The sequence below is a fragment of the Zootoca vivipara genome, chromosome 4 (genome assembly GCF_963506605.1).
Source record: "Zootoca vivipara chromosome 4, rZooViv1.1, whole genome shotgun sequence".
Taxonomy (NCBI): domain Eukaryota; kingdom Metazoa; phylum Chordata; class Lepidosauria; order Squamata; family Lacertidae; genus Zootoca; species Zootoca vivipara.
The window spans coordinates 94353562-94373340 of NC_083279.1; the positions used below are offsets into that span (position 1 = coordinate 94353562).

Here is a 19779-nt window from a genome sequence, read left to right on the forward strand (position 1 = left end):
TGGAGGTCTTTAAGCAGAGGCTTGACAGGCATATGTCAAGAATGCTTTGATGGTGTTTCCTGCTTGGCAGGGGGTTGGACTGGATGGCCCTTGTGGTCTCTTCCAACTCTACGATTCTAAACTTTAAAGGACAGGGAGGTCAGTATAGAGGTAACAACAACAACAACAACAACAACAACAACAACAACAACAACAACAACAACAACAACAACAACTTATTACTTATACCCCGACCATCTGGCCAGGCCTCCCCAGCCACACTGGGCGGCTTCCAACAGAATATTAACACAATAAACACAATAAAACATCAAACATTAAAAACCTCCCTAAACAGGGCTGCCTTCAGATGTTTTCTAAAAGTCAAATAGTTGTTTATTTCCTTGACATCAGAAGGGAGGGCGTTCCACAGGGCGGGTGCCACAACCGAGAAAGTCCTCTGCCTGGTTCCCTGTAACCTCACTTCTCGCAGGGAGGGAACCGCTAGAAGGTCCTTGGAGCTGGACCTCAGTGTCCAGGCTGAATGATGGGGGTGGAGACGTTCCTTCACGTATACTGGACTGAGGCCATTTAGGGCTTTAAAGGTCAGCACCAACACTTTGAATTGTGCTCGGAAACGTACTGGGAACCAATGTAGGTCTTTCAGGACCGGTGTTATATGGTCTCGGCAGCCGCTACCAGTCACCAGTCTAGCTGCCGCATTCTGGATTAGTTGTAGTTTCTGGGTCACTTTCAAAGGTAGCCCCACGGAGAGCACATTGCAGTAGTCTGAGCGGGAGATAACCAGGGCATGCACCACTCTAGCAAGACAGTCTGCGTGCAGGTAGGGTCTCAGCTTGCGTACCAGATGGAGCTGGTCCGAGATACAGGGATAGTCTGGGAATCTGGAAGTCCCTTGCTCTGCGCAAACCCCAGAGTTTCGCCCAATCTTCCAGCAGGAAGTCTCTCTACTGTGGAGCTCTCCGTAGGGCTGGGAATGCTGTGCCTGTGACCTAAATAAGCCACATTCTTCTGAGATTGTTTGCAGGGCACTGTGTCTATTTGCAGAACAAAGTGCACGTTGACAGGTGCAGAAACTCTATGGCCCCTTCAATTCCTGGAACCGGAAGCCTAAGGAACTCCCAGCTAGGGACTTCAGAAGCCTCTCACCCACCTCTCCAGGGGAGGTTGACCTGTGTACGGCAAATCTTGTCTGATATAGAATCAGAGAACTGTAGAACTGTAGAGTTTTGACCTATAAAGTCTTAAACGGCTCTGGACCGCAATACCTCAAGGACAGCCTCTTTTCATACGAACCTACCCAGACCCTGAGATCATCTTCGAAGGCCCTCCTTCATGTGCCTCCTCCATGAGAGGTCTGGAGGGTGGCAACATGAGAACGGGGCCTTCTCTGCAGTGGCTCCCTGTCTGTGGAATGCTCTCCCCAGGAAAGTTCACCTGGTGCCTTCATTACACACCTTTAGGCACCAGGCAAAAACATTCCTTTTTAACCAGGCCTTTAGTTGATCTTATTGACATCCAACATCCTTTTAGAATGTGCCTTTTTAAGGGAGGGGAGTTATTGGGTTGTTGTTTTTATGTTTACTAGGTATTTTGTGGTTTTATTATTATTATTATTTATTTATACCCCGCCCATCTGGCTGGGTTTCCCTCACCACTCTGGGCGGCTTCCAACAAAGATTAAAATACATTAAAATATCACAGATTAAAAACTTCCCTAAACAGGGCTGCCTTTAGGTGTTTTCTAAATGTCAGGTAGTTGTTCATCTCCTTGACCTCCGATGGGAGGGCGTTCCACAGGGCAGGCGCCACTACCGAGAAGGCCCTCTGCCTGGTTCCCTGTAGCTTTGCTTCTCGCAATGAGGGAACCGCCAGAAGGCCCTCGGCTCTGGATCTCAGTGTCTGGGCTAAACGATGGGGCTGGAGACGCAGGTATACCGGACCGAGGCCGTTTAGGGCTTTAAAGGTCAGCACCAACACTTTGAATTGTGCTCGGAAACATACTGGTAGCCAATGTAGGTCTCTTAGGACCGGTGTTATGTGATCTTGGTTTTATATCTTGATTTTATTCTGTGAACCGCCCTGAGACCCACCCACCCCGGGTATAGGGCGGTATATGAATTCAATAAATAAACAAATAAAATAAATAGAGTTGGAAGGGACCCTGAAAGTCATCTAACCCAACTCTCTGCAGTGCAGTAATCCTGCCCCACAGCCGTCCTTGGGTGGGCTCGAACTACCTACCTTCTGGTTCAGAGCCAAACATACTGACCCACTGAGCCATTTGCATCCACATTTTGGGGCAGCCAAATCTTCAGCCCCCACCCTCACCACTACCACGGTCAAGGCCGGATTTAGGTTTGATGAGATCCTATGCTACTGAAAGTAATGGGGCCCATTATATGTCCAGGTGTCCTTTGTCAACAACAAATGGTCACTGGTTTTTGTGTTGAATATATGCTCTATGGTAATTTATGGACCTAATAGGTATCTAATAGGTAACTAAGGGTTACCTATTCTGTGGGTTAAACCACAGAGCCTAGGAGTTGCCGATCAGGACGGCGGTTCGAATCCCCGAAATGGGGTGAACTCCCATTGCTTGGTCCCTGTTCCTGCCAACCTAGCAGTTCGAAAGCACAAAGTGCAAGTAGATAAATAGGTACCACTCTGGCGGGAAGGTAAGCGGCGTTTCCGTGCGCTGCTCTGGTTAACCAGAAGCGGCTTTGTCATGCTGGCCACACGGCCTGGAAGCTGTACGCCGGCTCCCTCGGCCAATAAAGCGAGATGAGCGCCGCAACCCCAGAGTCGTCCGCAACTGGACGTAACGGTCAGGGGTCCCTTTACCTTTTAATAGGTAACTAAAGCCATTCGCACAGGTTGCCATGCAACCAGTCCATGCAGAATGTAGGCACCCTATACAGTGGTACCTCTACTTACGAATGTTTCTACTTACAAATGGAGCTCCGTCCGCCATCTTGGATGCGGTTCAGATAGGATTTTTTCTACTTACGAATTTTTAGATAGGGTTGCTTCTACTTACAATTTTTTTTCTCCCAATGCATTCCTTTGGGATTTGACTTACTAATTTTTTCGACTTACAAATGTGTGTTCAGAACGCATTAAATTCATAAGTAGAGGTACCACTGTACATAGAAAGGAGCAAAGCAGTGATATTTTAGGGAGCAGGCTAGCAGGCGGGGCCCATGACTTACATCAGGCATCCCCAAACTTCGGCCCTCCAGATGTTTTGGACTACAATTCCCATCTTCCCCAACCACTGGTCCTGTTAGCTAGGGATCATGGGAGTTGTAGGCCAAAACATCTGGAGGGCCAAAGTTTGGGGATGCCTGACTTACATCATAGGAGCCTACACAACACAAAACAATGTTGCTGTATGTAGGTTTTATTCTATTTGTTTTTTTATCTTATATTTTAGAAATGTACATCCAGATTTTTTTTCCTTTAGTTTTTTTTGGGGGGGGCCAAGAGAGTGGGGCCCTAAGCTATAGCTATACAGTCGTTCACCACCACTATAGAACAATGCAGGGTGGCATAAAAGAGTGGCATGGTTAAACACCTGTCACAAGGGCTCAGACCCCCCCCCCATGGTGTTTTGTATACAGCGTGGGGACTCTCCATCTTCCCCTTCACCTTAGGCAGAAGAATATCTTGAGCCGGGCTTGGATTCACAGAGGAATCCGGTGGAAAATTTGGTGCCCTTCCGCAGTGGAGCATCAGCAGTCGCTTAAACACCCGATGAAAGTTTAATAGCTCCTAGGCCAAGAAGAGAAAACTCAGCGGTGGTCTGTCAAGAGGCGTTGTGTAATGTGAGGACATAATTTCCTTCGGGACATAATCCCCATCGCTGAGGGCAGCCAAAACGGCCATTTAATCCAGGCTGGAAATGGCCGGGGGGGGGGGAGGCGGGAGAGAAAACAGATCGATGCAGAAGACAGATGCTATACCCCAACCCCTGCTGAGGGAGCTAAAGATGCTCTTTCGATGATGGGTGGGTTTCATTAAAGAACTGGGAAATATACCGTATTTTCCCATGTATAAGACGCCCCCGTGTATAAGATGAACACACTTTTTTTGAACCTAAAATTAAGAAATAGGGCCAGAGTCAAAGCCCAAACCTGTGCATTCACCATCCATGTATAAGATGGCCCCCAATTTTTGACTATTTTTTCTACGCAAAAAAAAAATCCTCTTATACATGGGAAAAAATACAGTACTGTAACTGGACTCAGGGAAGTCCAGCCTAGTAATATGTACATAAGTGCGTATACTGAGGCAAAGTGTCCACAAAACTGCATATATTCGTGAATATAACATACATAAATGGAACGGATTAATCCACTTTCCATTACTTTCAATGGGAAAGTTCGCTTCAGTTTATGAACGCTTCAGTTTATGAACAGACTTCCGGAACCAATTGTGTTCATAAACCGAGGTACCACTGTATACTGTTGATTAACTTTCAGCATTTAACAGCAACAACAAATAACAAACTGATGTGGAGAACAGATCCGATCACTGCGAAAACCGGAAACCGAAATCGATAGGTCTACCCAGCCTTACTCCCGAGTAGTCAGCCAGCCTCTGCAGCCCCTGAAAAGGCTTTGGAAGCGGGTGAGCCAAAAAAAGGCTTTCGTTCACGGCAGAATAATCCCTTCCATGGTAACCCGGCGATTGTGAAGTCACAAGTTAGCAAGCACGAGACAGGGAAGAGGAGATGGACAGGATCAGGGGAGAGCAGAACCCTGTTCCTTCACACTGTGCCTCCCAAAATTCACCACCCCAAGATGTATGTTGGCCTGGAGAACTTTCAGAGGTTTTTCTTCCGGGGAATCTATGCAGCAGAAACTTTCTCCGGCTCCCAGCTGGTAACAACTACCAACAACAAGAAAAAGGAACTCTACAGAAGTTGTATTTCTTTCCCCTTCAAGGGGCTACAATGGAACATAGAGAGCTGTCTTACATTGCATTGTGTGCCTGTGCAGACAGGCAAGGGTTTAAAATACTAAACCACTAGATATTTGCTCCCTCTTCTGTTTTAATAAAAGCTGGGGATCCAGGCCAACTAATATTCCAAATGGCATGGCTTCAGTCGGGGCATAATCTACCCAACAGGGCCATATGGCAACCCCAAACTGTCTTGTCATATCGCGTATCTGTTGCAGACATCTGGGAATTTGGGGACACTCCCTTGAAGAAGTGTGTTCGAATTCTGAGTCAGCCAGAGGTAGAGGGGTGAACTGCCGTGGGATAAATACTACAAATAAATTAAATAGGGATGGAGGAGAAATTCAGCTAGCTTTAAAAGGTGAACCTTCCTAATTTGAGAACCAAAACACACCATAATAATAATAATAATAATAATAATAATAATAATAATAATAATAATAATACCCCGCCCATCTGGTTGGGTTTCCTCGGCCACTCTGGGCGGCTTACAGCACACTCGTCTGAATTTTGTAATGCAGTTTTCCAGTCCCGTTGCTATGTGTGAAAATGCATATACTAGCTGCATGTTGCGTGTAAAAACGGAAAGGTGAATGGAAATAGCAACGAAAGGTGCATTAGATGAGGGGACATCGCCTTGCAAAAAAAAAAGTGCAGATTAGGCAAAATTGCATGCAAAAATTTGTATATCAGGAGCACTTTGCTCTCAAGTGCTGGTGAATTCTCACAAGGGCTTTTAAAAAGGAAATCTCAAACTAGTGTGGAGAACTGAGCTTAAGAACTGATGGGTTGTGTATTTTTGTGATTATATATTGCAAACCACCCAATGATCCTCAGATGAAGGGCAACGTAGAAATTTCATTAATAAATAAACTTATATATACGGTAAGCATATAAATAAAAATGTGTTGCTTGGATCTTAAGATAAGTTAAGGTTCAGTGTTATCTATGGCATGCTTACCCAAAAGTTAGTCCCAATGGACCATTTTAAAATCTAAATTGTATTTTAATCTGCATTTTAATCCATTGTTTTTCTTTCTTATACTTTTACTGTAACTTTATTGATGTCAGCTGCCCTGAGCCCTGCTCTCACTGGGGAGGGCGGGGTATAAATATTATTATTATTATTATTATTATTATTATTATTATTATTATTATTATTATTATTATTATTATTTTCACCCTGGCGGATATGCTTAGCATTGCAGCCTTAATGATGTTCGTGGAAGGAAAGTTCCTCTTCACTGCCCCTGCAGCCTCCTGCAAAAGTCCCCTCCTATTATTGTTCAGGGTCAGGTTTAAATATTTTTTCCACTGGTGCAAGAGACTCCATGATCGCCAGCACCTGAGACCTACCACTTTCCCCTTGAAATTCCCACCTCCTACTTTTAGCACACCACTAAACTTCCGGACGGGGCATGTCCCTTTGCAAACCTCCTGGTATCCCATTGGGGCAGTGGTGGAGCAACAGTCGGGGCGGGGCTGACGCATGTCCCGGGGCCATGGCGTGTCGCCTGCAAGGGTGTGGCGCACATCTCGGGGGCATGCCACATCGCCCGTGGGGGTGCATCACATAGAATCATAGAATCATAGAGTTGGAAGAGACCACAAGGGCCATCCAGTCCAACCCCCTGCCAAGCAGGAAACACCATCAAAGCATTCCTGACAGATGGCTGTCAAGCCTCTGCTTAAAGACCTCCAAAGAAGGAGACTCCACCACACTCCTTGGTAGCAAATTCCACTGCCGAACAGCTCTTACTGTCAGGAAGTTCTTTCTAATGTTTGGTGGAAGCTTCTTTCTTGTAGTTTGAATCCATTGTTCCGTGTCCGCTTCTCTGGAGCAGCAGAAAACAATCTTTCTCCCTCGTCCATATGACATCCTTTCATATATTTGAACATGGCTATCAGATCACCCCTTAACCTTCTCTTCTCCAGGCTAAACATACCCAGCTCCCTAAGCCGTTCCTCATAAGGCATCGTTTCCAGGCCTTTGACCATTTTGGTTGCCCTCTTCTGGACACGTTCCAGCTTGTCAGTATCCTTCTTGAACTGTGGTGCCCAGAACTGGACACAGTACTCCAGGTGAGGTCTGACCAGAGCAGAATACAGTGGTACTATTACTTCCCTTGATCTAGATGCTATACTCCTATTGATGCAGCCCAGAATTGCATTGGCTTTTTTAGCTGCTGCATCACACTGCTGACTCATGTCAAGTTTGTGGTCTACCAAGACTCCTAGATCCTTTTCACATGTACTGCTCTCAAGCCAGGTGTCTCCCATCCTGTATTTGTGCCTTTCATTTTTTTTGCCCAAGTGTAGTACTTTACATTTCTCAGGGGCATTGCGCGTGGTGCAGGGGCATGGTGTGTGTGTGTGGCGCGCGTTCCGAGAGGGCGCACTGCGCATCCCAGGGGAGGGACCACCGCGATGCCACACTTTCCCCCAAATGGTACCTGGTGCGGTGCACTCCCCCCACCCCCCTATGTACACCAGTGCACTGGGGAGCTGGTTTGGGGGGAACTGGTATCCTCCTAGGGAACTGGTTTTGGGGGAATGTAGAGAACAAGGGGAAGGGCTAATTGCCGCTCTGCTTCAAGTCACTTCTGTTCCAAGATACTTTGCAGTTAAGACATCGGACTAATATTATAGGCCATTGCATTTCAATGTGTAGTTTGCCCCTAACGACATCTGCTAAACAGAATCTGTAAAGATGCACGTTCGACAGGTCTAGTGGGCAGAATATCTGTATTTACAGGCCGCCTGTCCTGTGTTATCCAGAAGGATGTCGGTTCTCACAGCTTCCACTGGGGCAAAGCAAAAGCTCCGCATTCCTCCCAGCAAATGGATTCTGCTGCCTTCTTGTTTAGAAGTTGTCCTGACCTGATTAAAAACAGAAGCACAGAAAACGCCAGCATCCCGTGCCGTCCTTGCAAAGTTGTCTCATTAAATGCTTGGGTAGATGCAAGGAAGACAGGAGTGCCTGGCGTGCTCTGGTCCATGGGGTCACGAAGAGTCGGACACGACTCAACGACTAAACAACAACAGATACAAGGGGTTTCTCTCTCTTTCTTGGCAAGTGAACCAAGCTCTGGGTTTATGTCAAGGACCTCGTGCAGAAGACCCCAAACTGTACCATTTACTAGCATGCCAGGCAGGGCCGTCTTAAGCATATCTGGCGCCCTGGCGCCGTGGTGCAAAGATCCCTCCGGCGCCCGCCCCCCCCCCGCGCCCCGTTTCCTAGCACGGCTGTCTGGTGCATTGCGCCACCCAGCCTTGCCTTAGGGCCGGCCCTGATGCCAGGCAACAAATGCAGCCACCACTCAATGCATTTAAGTAATTGTGGAGAACCCCTGTCGGCTAATGAAGGCTGCCAACCATGATGGCTCTGCCCTGGCTGCCCAGTTAAGGGGCAGCAATGCTTCTGCAAACCAGTTGCTGGAAACAACAGGAGGAGAGAGTTGCTCTTGTGCTCAAATCCAGGCATCCGGTCGGCCCCTTTGAGAACAGGATGCTGGACCAGATGGGCCAGTGGCCTGATCCAGCAAGCTCTTCTTATGTTCTTTGTGGAAATGCCTTTTTGGTATAGTGACTCTTTCTCAGCCCCCCGTTTTGTATACCACCCTTTTATTTCTGCACCGGGCATTCTTTTCTCTCCTGTTTAGTTTGAGGCTGCTAAATTAGATCAACTTATTTGTGTTGTTTTTTATGATGTTTTATGGATTTATTTTCTGTAATGATTGAGAAGACGATTATTATTTAAGTGTTCTCAGTAAAAAAAATTTATTGTTCTATGTTCTTATTTTGATAAGAATGTAAAAATAGGCTTGTTTGAACAGGCCAGTAGCCCATCCAGTCCAGAACCTGTTCTCACTCTAACCAGCTCATACCTGCCAAGTTCCTCTCTGAAAAATAAGGGACCGGACCGAAAGTAGCATACCGGAAGTAGCGCGGTGGCCATTTTGGAACTGGGCGGAGCAGCATCAAAAGTCGTTTCTGAGCATGCTCCGCCCAGTTCCAAAATGGCCACCACACCAGAATAAACCGGGGGGAAACAAACAAAATCCGTTTTTTCGGCTGGGGACAGCTGGAAAAACAGGGGTTTCCCGGGGAAAACGGGAGACTTGGCAGCTATGAACCAGCTACTGTATATGCCTGTGGGAAACCAGCAAGCAGGATCTGAGCATAAGAGCCCTCTCTCCCCTCCTGTGGTTTCCAGCAACTGGTATTCAGAAGCATTGCTGTGAAGGAAGAGCAATAACCATCAAGACTAGTAGCCATTGATGGCCCTTTCCTCCATGAATTTGTCTGTTTCCCCTTTTAAATCCATACTTTGACAGAGTATAGCCAATGTATCTAGTAGGCATCTATAGTGGGTACCCTTCATGCAAGGGATGCGGGTGGCGCTGTGGTCTAAACCACTGAGCCTCTTGGACTTGCTGATCGGAAGGTTGGTGATTCTAATCCCCGCGACAGGGTGAGCTCCCGTTGCTCTGTCCCAGCTCCTGCCAACCTAGCAGTTCGAAAGCACGCCAGTGCAAGTAGATAAATAGGTCTAGTGGGCAGCGGGAAGGTAAATGGCATTTCCTTGCACTCTGGTTTCTGCCACGGTTTAGTCCTACTGGCCACATGACCCGGAAAGCTGTCTGTGGATAAACGCCAGCTCCCTCGGCCTGAAAGCGAGATGTGCACCGCATCCCATAGTCGCCTTTACCTTTCATGCATTTATCTAATCCTCTTTTGAAGCCATCCAAATTGATGGCCATCATTGTCTCTTGTGATATCTTGTGAGCCACACTGGCTACAATTTTGTGGGGAGATGGCAGACAAACAAATGTGGTGATACTGCTGCCTGATCCCTTCTACTCTATCTGAACACTAAAAAACTAAGTACAGAATTGGAAGACCATCTAATCCGCCAGATTACCGCCCAGTTTCAGCTTGAAGATCTTCAACAAGGGAATAGCCCACAACCCTCCTGGGTAACGGTTCCCATTATCAAAGTGCTTTCAAAAGGCTTCTCCCAATTTGTTCGAAATCTACCCTTGCGTGACATAAGCCCATTGATCTAGGCTTGTGGGGCAAAGAGAACACAGTTGTGGTGTGTGTGTGTGTGTGTGTGTGTGTGTGTTTGCAGGCTAGTGAGGAATTGAGCATTTGCAGTTGCAACAATTCAAAGGTAGCCTAAAATGTTCTGCAAGTTCTCGAGTCTCAGCCAACATCGAACACCATGGAACGCAAATCTACAGCGACAACAGACTGTGCCGCTTTTTTGTTCCTGACCCAACCTCTGAGGGCCAGCTCAGTGTCTCAAACAACCCAGTTATTGTTTGTGGCGCCCATTTTATGGATGTTGATGAAGCAGTGTGAGATTTAAGAGGTAAATCTGGCAGCTGGGGGTGGGGTGGGGGAAAGAGAGAATTTAGTTGAAGATGGTGGGATGGGTCTCACAATCAAGAAGTTGTGTCCCGCCTTCTCCTTCAGCAACTTTTCAAGCAGGAATGGAATGTCTAATCACTTAATAGGTTAACCAATTGAAATAAATTGCAGTGCAACCTTACACGCCTTTTCGAAAGAAAGCCTCGTTGAGTTCCATGGGGAAGACTCTCAGGTCTATGTATAGGATTGCAAAAGCCGTAATCAGTGAAAAAGGCGCCTCTGGTTAACCAAAAAGTAGGCATGTTTTATTAAATCCCCCCAAAAAGTGGATGGCAAGGATGATTTTAGAAGTTTTTCTTTCCCTCTCAAACGTGAGGCAATGCCTCTTTTGACAGCAATCCGTCACTTTAAAAACAATGTATGCATCTTGCTTCAGAACTGCTGCTTTCAGCGGTATGCAAATCTGGCGGTTATACGACTCAATTGATTAACTAAAACTCATTTGATCACTCAACTACAATGTATTTAATTGAGCCACAACTCTAATTACAAGAGGGGTTTTTTTTGGGGGGGGGTCTGCCTCTTAGATCAGGGAAGGCAACGGTAAAGCATCTCCCTGTTTGACCACAGAAATCTCTTTTTTTGCTTTTCTTTTTACGTATCTGTTTGCTGTTTTGGATAGACTCCCAGAAGTGACTGTCCTCTCACCCACCCCACATACACACAAAAGCAACAACAACAGTGAAAATCGCCCAGTCTGTGGGAACAAGAGAAAGCCTGCGATGAAATCTCCGCAGCTCTAAGAGGCTTTTGAGAAAATCCCTGTGAATTAAAATGGAAATCCAGACAAACTGTACTGGCCAGCTCTAGACTTGGGTCTGCTTGCTAGCAGCTTACCTTAGTGGTGCATGGGAACTTCTTCTCAGAGTCCACAGCCGATGGGCATCTCTTAAAAGAAGCCAAAAGTCCAGTTCTGAGGGAGATCTTGGTGCGAGCAGAGTTCAGTTCAGACGGCACAGATGGCGAATGAGTGCATCGCCTGGCTGTCAGTTTTTCCTTCCCCACCAGCTCGCTCCCCTTCCTTCCCATTCGCTCGCTGTCAAGAGCTGCTTTGCACAGTACCTGACTCACTCCAACAGCCTCCCATTCATGCACACTGATCCGTCTTAGCCGGGAGGAGGGGCTGAGCAGAGAGAGATTACCGAACGAGACAAGAACAGGGGCAGGAGCTGGACTCGCAAGCGCCGATTCCCCGGCCCAACTTCTTTTGGGGAAAGGAAAGGCTAGGTGCCAACTTTTTCAAAGCCTGATACTTCTCACGTCCTGGCACTTTTCATAGAATCATAGAGTTGGAAGAGACCACAAGGGCCATCCAGTCCAACCCAGCCTTTGTTTTATGTAGGCCCCTGCCAGGCCCCCACTAGGCCCAGGGAGGGGGGGGAGGGGAATAACCCACAGCAACGCACTTGAGGGCACGGCAAGGGGTTTTTACTTTAAAATTTAGCACCACTACCCATCCCCCAAATCCCCCACCAAATAGCCACAGGACAAATATAAACACCATCCTGTTGGTTCTCATAAAACTGGGCCCAGTTTAGGCTACTGTCACACTATCATGAACAAGTGTGATCTCAAATATTTACGCCTCTCCCCAAAGTCTGGGTAAATAAAAATATCTTTTAAAAAAAAATTCAAATTTTATAATCACAATAATTGATGAATTCAACATTTTCCCAATCAAGATAAAAAACAAACAACACAGACTTCCCCTCGCCCCTCCCATGGATTCCAATTCCCCCCCACAAAATTTATTGCATCTCATTTTATCTCCAAATTCTGTTTCCCCCTCATTTATCTTAATTTCCAAATATTTGATTACATAAATGTTATATCAAACCTGCTAACGTTTTAATATATTTACAGTGGTCTTTTAAATACAGTGGTGCCTCGACTTACGAATTTAATCCATTCCAAAGGCACCTTCGTAGGTCGAAAAATTCATAAGTCGAAAAACGCCATTGGAAACACGATTTCCCATAGGGATGCATTGGAAACAGAAAAATTCGTTAAGTCGAAGCAACCCCATCTAAAAATTCGTAAGTCGAAAAATCCCTATCTAAAACCACCGCGGTTTTCTTTCGGATGTCGAGACATTACCCCCATTCGTAAGTTGAAAAATTCGGTTGTCGAGTCGTTCGTGAGTTGAGGTACCACTGTAATCTATAAATCTCTTCCATTCCTACTCAAACTTTTTCTCATCCTGATCTCTGATCTTCGTGGTCATCTTTGCCATTTCAGCATAGTCCATCATCTTAGTTATCCATTCTTCTTTTGTTGGTATCTTCTCCTATTTCCAATTCTGGGCAAGCAACATCCTTGAGGCTGTTGCCGCATACATAAACTTTGCGGTCCCTAAGTATTCCATCCCGTTAGTCCAAGTAAAAAAAAGGCCTCTGGTGTTTTTTTTTTAAGGGAAAGTTATCTTAAACCTTTTCTTCAATTCAATATAAATCATTTCCCATAAGACCTTTACTTTTCTACAGGACCACCACATGTGGTAAAAAGTACCTTCCTTTTCCTTACATTTCCAACACACTATAGATTTTTGCTAGTTTTCCAAAATAACAAAAGGGTAAATAATGATAATAATAATAATAATAATAATAATAATAATAATTTATTTATTTATACCCCGCCCATCTGGCCGGGTTCCCCCAGCCACTCTGGGCGGCTTCCAACAAAACATTAAAATACAGAAATCCACCAGACATTAAAAGCTTCCCTAAACAGGGCTGCCTTGAGATGCCTTCTAAAGGTCTGGTAGTTGTTGTTCTCTTTGACCTCTGGTGGGAGGGCATTCCACAGGCCGGGTGCCACTACCGAGAAGGCCCTCTGCCTGGTTCCCTGTAAGTTGGCTTCTCGTAGCGAGGGAACCGCCAGAAGGCCCTCGGCACTGGACCTCAGTGTCCGGGCAGAACGATGGGGGTGGAGACGCTCCTTCAGGTATACTGGGCTGAGGCCGTTTAGGGCTTTAAAGGTCAGCACCAACACTTTGAATTGTGCTCGGAAACGTACTGGGAGCCATTGTAGGTCTTTCAGGACCGGTGTTATGTGGTCTCGGCAGCCACATAACTCGGCGGCCGCAGGTTAAATATCTTAACCTGGCGAATAAATATTGGCAGTTTTGGTTCCAGGTGAGTTTCCCTGGGAAGAGTGATCCATAAATGGAGGGGAGGGGACCACAGAAAAATTCATTGGATGAGGACTTTGGTGGGGACACAGATCTACACCTTGTAATTTCTATGGCTAGGTGCCTCTGGGAAATTAAAGATGGCGGGCTGGATTTCACCAGCACTTCAATTTACAGAGCCTTCAACCGTCCTATGAAGAGAATCTATCACATTAACACAGCCACCTGTCAAAATTCCAAGTCATCCAAATTTTGTGATGCAGCTCTCCTTACAAAAAATACATTGGTCAGGGGAAAAGTGTACAGAAAGAAATAAGGTATTTGTGAAAATAACGTGCAAAACATGCATTGTATTAAGGGGAAATGTTTTGTACAAATGGGTATGTTGGTCAAAACGGCATACAAAAAGAATGTGTTTATTCAGAGGAATTCACACTAAATTTTCATAATATATGTATCTTTAAACTGCAGTTCGTTGCAGAAATGTGTGCTGAGTTTGTGATTGTGAAAAGGGGAAACGGAAAAGCCAATCCATAACCAGGAGGTGCTAAACGTGTTTAGGATCAGGACCGAAAGTTGCACCAGTTCCTAAATTGAAATGATCCAGATTAAATTTGGGAAGTCTGTTGTCAGGTGGAAGCATCAGAGGAATTTCAAAGACAAGAGAGAGAAAGAAGAGATTTTTTAGCAAGACAAGCAGAGTTTCCACATAGCACTGTAGTTGTTGCCTAAATCATCCATCCCTTTTGACTTTTCAGCTGCTGTTAGATCTGCATTTGGACAAGGAGGAAGGCGAATGTTGGGCTCAGACCGAAGCAATCAGCAAATGGGAAACAAAAACAGGACTGTCTCCTCCCAGCAAGCAATATTCTAAGCGCAATAGCTCCACGGTGTGGGCAGAAGCTATAAACTGTGATTGATTGCAATGGTTGGGCTCTTTAACCATTTTTAAATTATGACTTTTATTCTTGCTGAGAAGAAAGAGAGCATGGTTGCGGTTACAGGTGTCTGAAGCCCACCTCTGAATCCCTGGAAATGCAGATCCCTGGAAATGCGGTTGGAGGATGGATGGCGGCTAACAGATTGAGGTTGAATCCTGACAAGACAGAAGTACTGTTCTTGGGGGATAGGAGGCGGGCAGGTGTGGAGGACTCCCTGGTCCTGAATGGGGTAACTGTGCCCCTGAAGGACCAGGTGCGCAGCCTAGGAGTCATTTTGGACTCATAGCTGTCCATGGAGGTGCAGGTCAATTCTGTGTCCAGGGCAGCAGTTTATCAGCTCCATCTGGTACGCAGGCTGAGACCCTACCTGCCCGCGGACTGTCTCGCCAGAGTAGTGCATGCTCTGGTTATCTCCCGCTTGGACTACTATAATGCGCTCTACGTGGGGCTACCTTTGAAGGTGACCCGGAAACTGCAATTAATCCAGAATGCGGCAGCTAGACTGGTGACTGGGAGTGGCCGCCGGGACCACATAACACCGGTCCTCAGAGACCTACATTGGCTCCCAGTACGTTTCCGAGCACAATTCAAAGTGTTGGTGCTGACCTTTAAAGCCCTAAACGGCCTCGGTCCAGTATACCTGAAGGAGCGTCTCCTCCCCCATCGTCCTGTCCGGACACTGAGATCCAGTGCCGAGGGCCTTCTGGCGGTTCCATCGCTACGAGAAGCCAAGTTACAGGGAACCAGGCGGAGGGCCTTCTCGGTAGTGGCGCCCACCCTGTGGAATGCCCTCCCACTAGAGGTCAAAGAGAATAACAATTACCAGACCTTTAGAAGGCAACTTTTGGCAGCCCTGTTTAGGGAAGCTTTTAATGTTTGATGGATTTCTGTATGTTAGTATTTTGTTGGAAGCCGCCCAGAGTCGCTGGAGGAACCCGGCCAGATGGGCGGGGTATAAATAATAAATTATTATTTATTATTATTATAGATAGGAGTTTTCTGTTGCTTTGCAAACAGTGCTGCATATATATTGGACAAACAGGCCAAACCCTACACCAAAGGATAGGTAAAGGTAAAGGGGCCCCTGACCATCAGGTCCAGTCATGTCCGACTCTGGGGTTGCGGTGCTCATCTCGCTCTATAGGCCGAGGGAGCCATCGTTTGTCCGCAGACAGCTTCCGGGTCATGTGGCCAGCATGACAAAGCTGCTTCTGGCGAACCAGAGCAGCGCACGGAAATGCCGTTTACCTTCCCGCCGGAGCGGTCCCTATTTATCTACTTGCACTTTAATGTGCTTTCGAACTGCTAGGTTGGCAGGAGCTGGGACCGAGTAACAGGAGCTCACCCCATTGCAGGGATTCGAACCGCCGACCTTCTGATCAGCAAGCCCTAGGCTCAGTGGTTTAACCCACAGCGCCACACCAAAGGATAAATGGAAACAAATCTGACACCAGGAATCACAAGACAGGGAAGCCATTAGGAGAATACTGCAATCTCCCAGGACATTCAGTACTGCAGCTGTCTTATTACAAAAGAATTTCAGGAACAGACTTGAATGAGAAGTTGCTGAATTACAATTTATCAATAAACTGAAAACTATGGAGAGAAGAGACCTGGTTTGAAAAGTGTGGAGGGGAAGAAAGAAAAAAAGAAAACCCAAAGTCAAGTAATTTATTGATAAGACTCAGCCATTTTTTGGCTTTTAATTGCAAATCTCATACAGGCAGTCAATTTCAACATTTTCTAAAATTGCGACTTCTCAATAATATATTTCCTCAGTTTGCATTCATACACATCACGGGGCATTTATTGGATAAAGTGCGAGTGATAAGACTTCATAAAGGTACAAAAAACAACTGTTGGAACCAGCAGACCTTAAATCAGAAACATCACCTATCACCTATGGATCACACGCCCGATCCTGATTGTCATTCCCCTCTCTGAAAACAATCTCAGTTTTACTTCCAAGGACCAAAAGCCCAACTCTTATGTCCCTAAACAATGGGCGGAAACAGTGAACGAAGTTTTGGCTAGAATAATAAACATTGAGCCATTCTTTTTATTTAAAAACAAGCAAACCCCAAAGTAAACATCTGAAGGTATTTTTGGTCCCAATAAACGGATTAAATTGAAAGCCCTATTGATGTTATGGCTTATTTCTTACGGGCAATATTCCCATCACACACACACACAGGCACACCACCCTGAAATGCACAAGTTGGAATTAAATCTGTGGTTGAACTCTCCAAATGGAATCCCCTCCCATTTCAATCCGGAAACACATTTTGCTAATGCTCTCCAAAACAATCACCTTTCAAAAATCAAACTTTCCTTGCATATAGAAAACTAGCACGCAGAACATCAAGGAGATAGCCACCTCCCCTGCTCATTAGGCTAGTTTTCAACAAGCAGGGAGTGTCTCTTATATGGGAAATACATGACAGATGTGATCCCTCTACTGCCCTGGTTTTGCTGCGTGTACAGTGCCGTCTATAAACAACAGCAGGCACGTTCCATAGGGTTGCAGTATGCAAGACCAAGTGTGCATAGGAACACGGGAAGGTCTATCTAGATCAGTATTGTCAACGCTGACTTGGCAGTTGCTCTCCAAGGCTTCAGACAGGGGTATTTCTCAGCCCTGCCTGGGAACTGAGCCCGAGACCTTCCGCATGCAGAGGAGATGCTCTAACCACTGAGCCATACCATCGCTTGCTATGTTAACTGCAAATGGTAATGGAAGTTCGGTGTTTGTTAGAAGTCATGTGCAAAGGCTACCCGAGTCGCTGGGTGTCTCCACACCTTGTAGTAGCGACTTACATCGTTCCAGCTATGCGCTGTGTGAAATACTTTCTTTTGCCTGGCCTGAATCTCCCGACATCCATCTTCATCGAATGTCCCCAAGTTTTTGTGTTAAAAGAGAGGAAGGAAAACTTCGCCCCATCCACTCACCTTCCCCTTTTTAGCTCAGTATTTTCAAGGAAATGGTGATGCTTATGTAGCCAGGCAGCTGAAATCCTGAACCAATTCTGCAACCTCTGGCAATCACAGAAACTGGGTAAATATTCACCTCTCATTTTGTGCAATTGCATTCTGGGTTTTTTGCTAGTCAACGGGGCCGCGGGGGGGGGCACGAGCTACTAAAAGCTCCACCGTTCTGCTACTGGAAATATGGCCTTCTGAGATTTCAGTTGGCTTCGCTCACACGTTTGCACCCATGAGGTCTAGAACCTTGATCTCTTAAGGAAGAAAATGAGAATTTGCCTGAGCCAACTTGTGCATGTGGAGAGCACCTAAGCAACAAATTCCTGGTGTTTCTTCCTGAGCATCCTGCAAGCGAGGCCTCGTCTCCTCCCTGCCTTTTCCCACCTTTGGGGAATAGCACCCTTGGGGATATGTGAGTTAGGAAATGAGCCCTTTGGCCAGGTTGGCAATATGTGGTGGTTTTTTTTCAGGCTGGGTACAAAGCCCACCCCCAGCCACGCATGTGCGCATGTGAGACAGATTTCTCTGTGTAAACATACAGCCCCGAGTGGGACTTCTTTATACTGCCCAGAGGCCCATCGCTGGCAGTAGAATTATGCCCGGGACTTGTATTTGAAAACACTTCCCCCCCCCCACTTCTTGAAAAGGCACCGTTGTATAAAAATCAAATCAAAACCTAACGCGAGAGAGCTGGTCCCCTTTTAAAAGTGAACGCATGCACAGTACATGATGCAGGTACAGATATAGATAAATGTATATACTGCATATTGCAAGATCGAATGTACAGGTGGCACGAAGGGAACCGTCCTTCTTTTAGATGTTAGTCAGGACGCTGCTGGTGAGCAACTGCACCTTGAGGGTCCCCGGAAGCTCGTTGACGCGTTTGCTGCCTTTGTCCTCCAGGTGGAGGATGTGCATCGACAGGAGGTTGTTGGGGTCACCTGCAAGGCTCACCTGGCCCAGAAATGTGTCGCTGATGAGGTTATGGTCCCAGACCTGGAGGGAGAGAAGCAGAAGTTGGTGGACAATCGGAGAAAGAACGTGCCCACAGACCAGGGCTGCGTGCATCCAATCGCATCCACAGTGGACCTAGCAGACCTCGACCAACCAAAACCTAAAACCTAAGCATCTAGTCCTCATGATTGAAGAGATAATAATAATAATAATAATAATAATAATAATAATAATAATAATAATAATTTATAATTTGTACCCTGCCCATCTGTCTGGTGTTGGTGTTGGTGCTGACCTTGAAAGCCCTAAATGGCCTCGGTCCAGTATACCTGAAGGAGCGTCTCCACCCCCATCGTTCTGCCCGGACACTGAGGTCCAGCATCGAGGGCCTTCTGGTGGTTCCCTCATTGCGAGAAGCCAAGTTATAGGGAACCAGGCAGAGGGCCTTGTCGGTGGTGGCGCCTGCCCTGTGGAACGCCCTCCCATCAGATGTCAAAGAGAAAAACAGCTACCAGATTTTTAGAAGACATCTGAAGGCAGCCCTGTTTAGGGAGGCTTTTAATGTTTAATAGTTTTATTTCATTTTTCTGTTGTAAGCCGCCCAGAGTGGCTGGGGAAACCCAGCCAGATGGGCGGGGTATAAATAATAAATTATTATTATTATTATATTCACGCTAATGCAACAATGATCCAGGGTGGAACTGTGAAGAAAGGACAGGCTAGGACAGGCATGTCAAACCTGCAACCCTCCAGATGTTTTGGCCTACAACTCCCATGATCCCTAGCTAGCAGGACCAGTGGTTGGGGAAGATGGGAATTGTAGTCCAAAACATCTGGAGGGCCACAGGTTTGACATGCCTGGGCTAGGAGAAGTGTGTTTTTCATGCCTGCTTTTTTTTAATTTTAAAATAGTCTTTATTTAAATTATTAAAATACAATATAAGAACAAGTACATCATGCAAACAAATAATATAATAAAATTTGATAACAAACAAAGAAAAAAGACTTCCCAATCCATCCACATCACTTAACTGACATATTCTCATTAGTTTGCGTTGCTATCTTTGAATATTGCGTCTCCAATCAAAATTATTCCTATTTATCTTATCTTTTCTATCTATTTCCCCATGACCCCTTATTTCTATCTATTTCCCCATGACCCCTTAATTTAAGCAAATCATCAGTTCCGTTTTTATATCTTTTTTTTTGAAGTAATCTTCGACCAACCCCCATTCCAATTCAGACCGTTGTTTAGATATGTTCCTAATTGCGGCTTTTATGCCATGCCTGCTTTTATGCCATCCGTGGGCTTGCAGCTTTAAATATGACACCCATTTCTAAATATCAAAAGGGCTGGCCCATGGAGGAACAAGT

The 19779-nt window shown here is 46.0% G+C and overlaps 2 protein-coding genes across 3 annotated transcripts in view; both read right to left on the reverse strand.

Annotated features, from left to right (window-relative positions):
- Window positions 1-11466, reverse strand: part of MYO7A (myosin VIIA) — a 159395-nt gene extending 147929 nt beyond the window's left edge. Inside the window, exon 1 of the mRNA XM_060273921.1 lies at window positions 11236-11466. The gene's annotated coding sequence lies outside the window, so the exon portion shown is untranslated. The remainder of the gene's footprint in view (window positions 1-11235) is intronic.
- A 4673-nt stretch (window positions 11467-16139) lies between these two features.
- The window catches only part of CAPN5 (calpain 5), a 75782-nt gene continuing 72142 nt past the window's right edge, over window positions 16140-19779 (reverse strand). For both annotated transcript variants that reach the window (XM_035115499.2, XM_060273922.1), the window contains exon 13: window positions 16140-18447. In XM_035115499.2, the coding sequence (XP_034971390.2) occupies window positions 18265-18447 (183 nt within the window). In that variant the 3' untranslated portion in view covers window positions 16140-18264. The remainder of the gene's footprint in view (window positions 18448-19779) is intronic.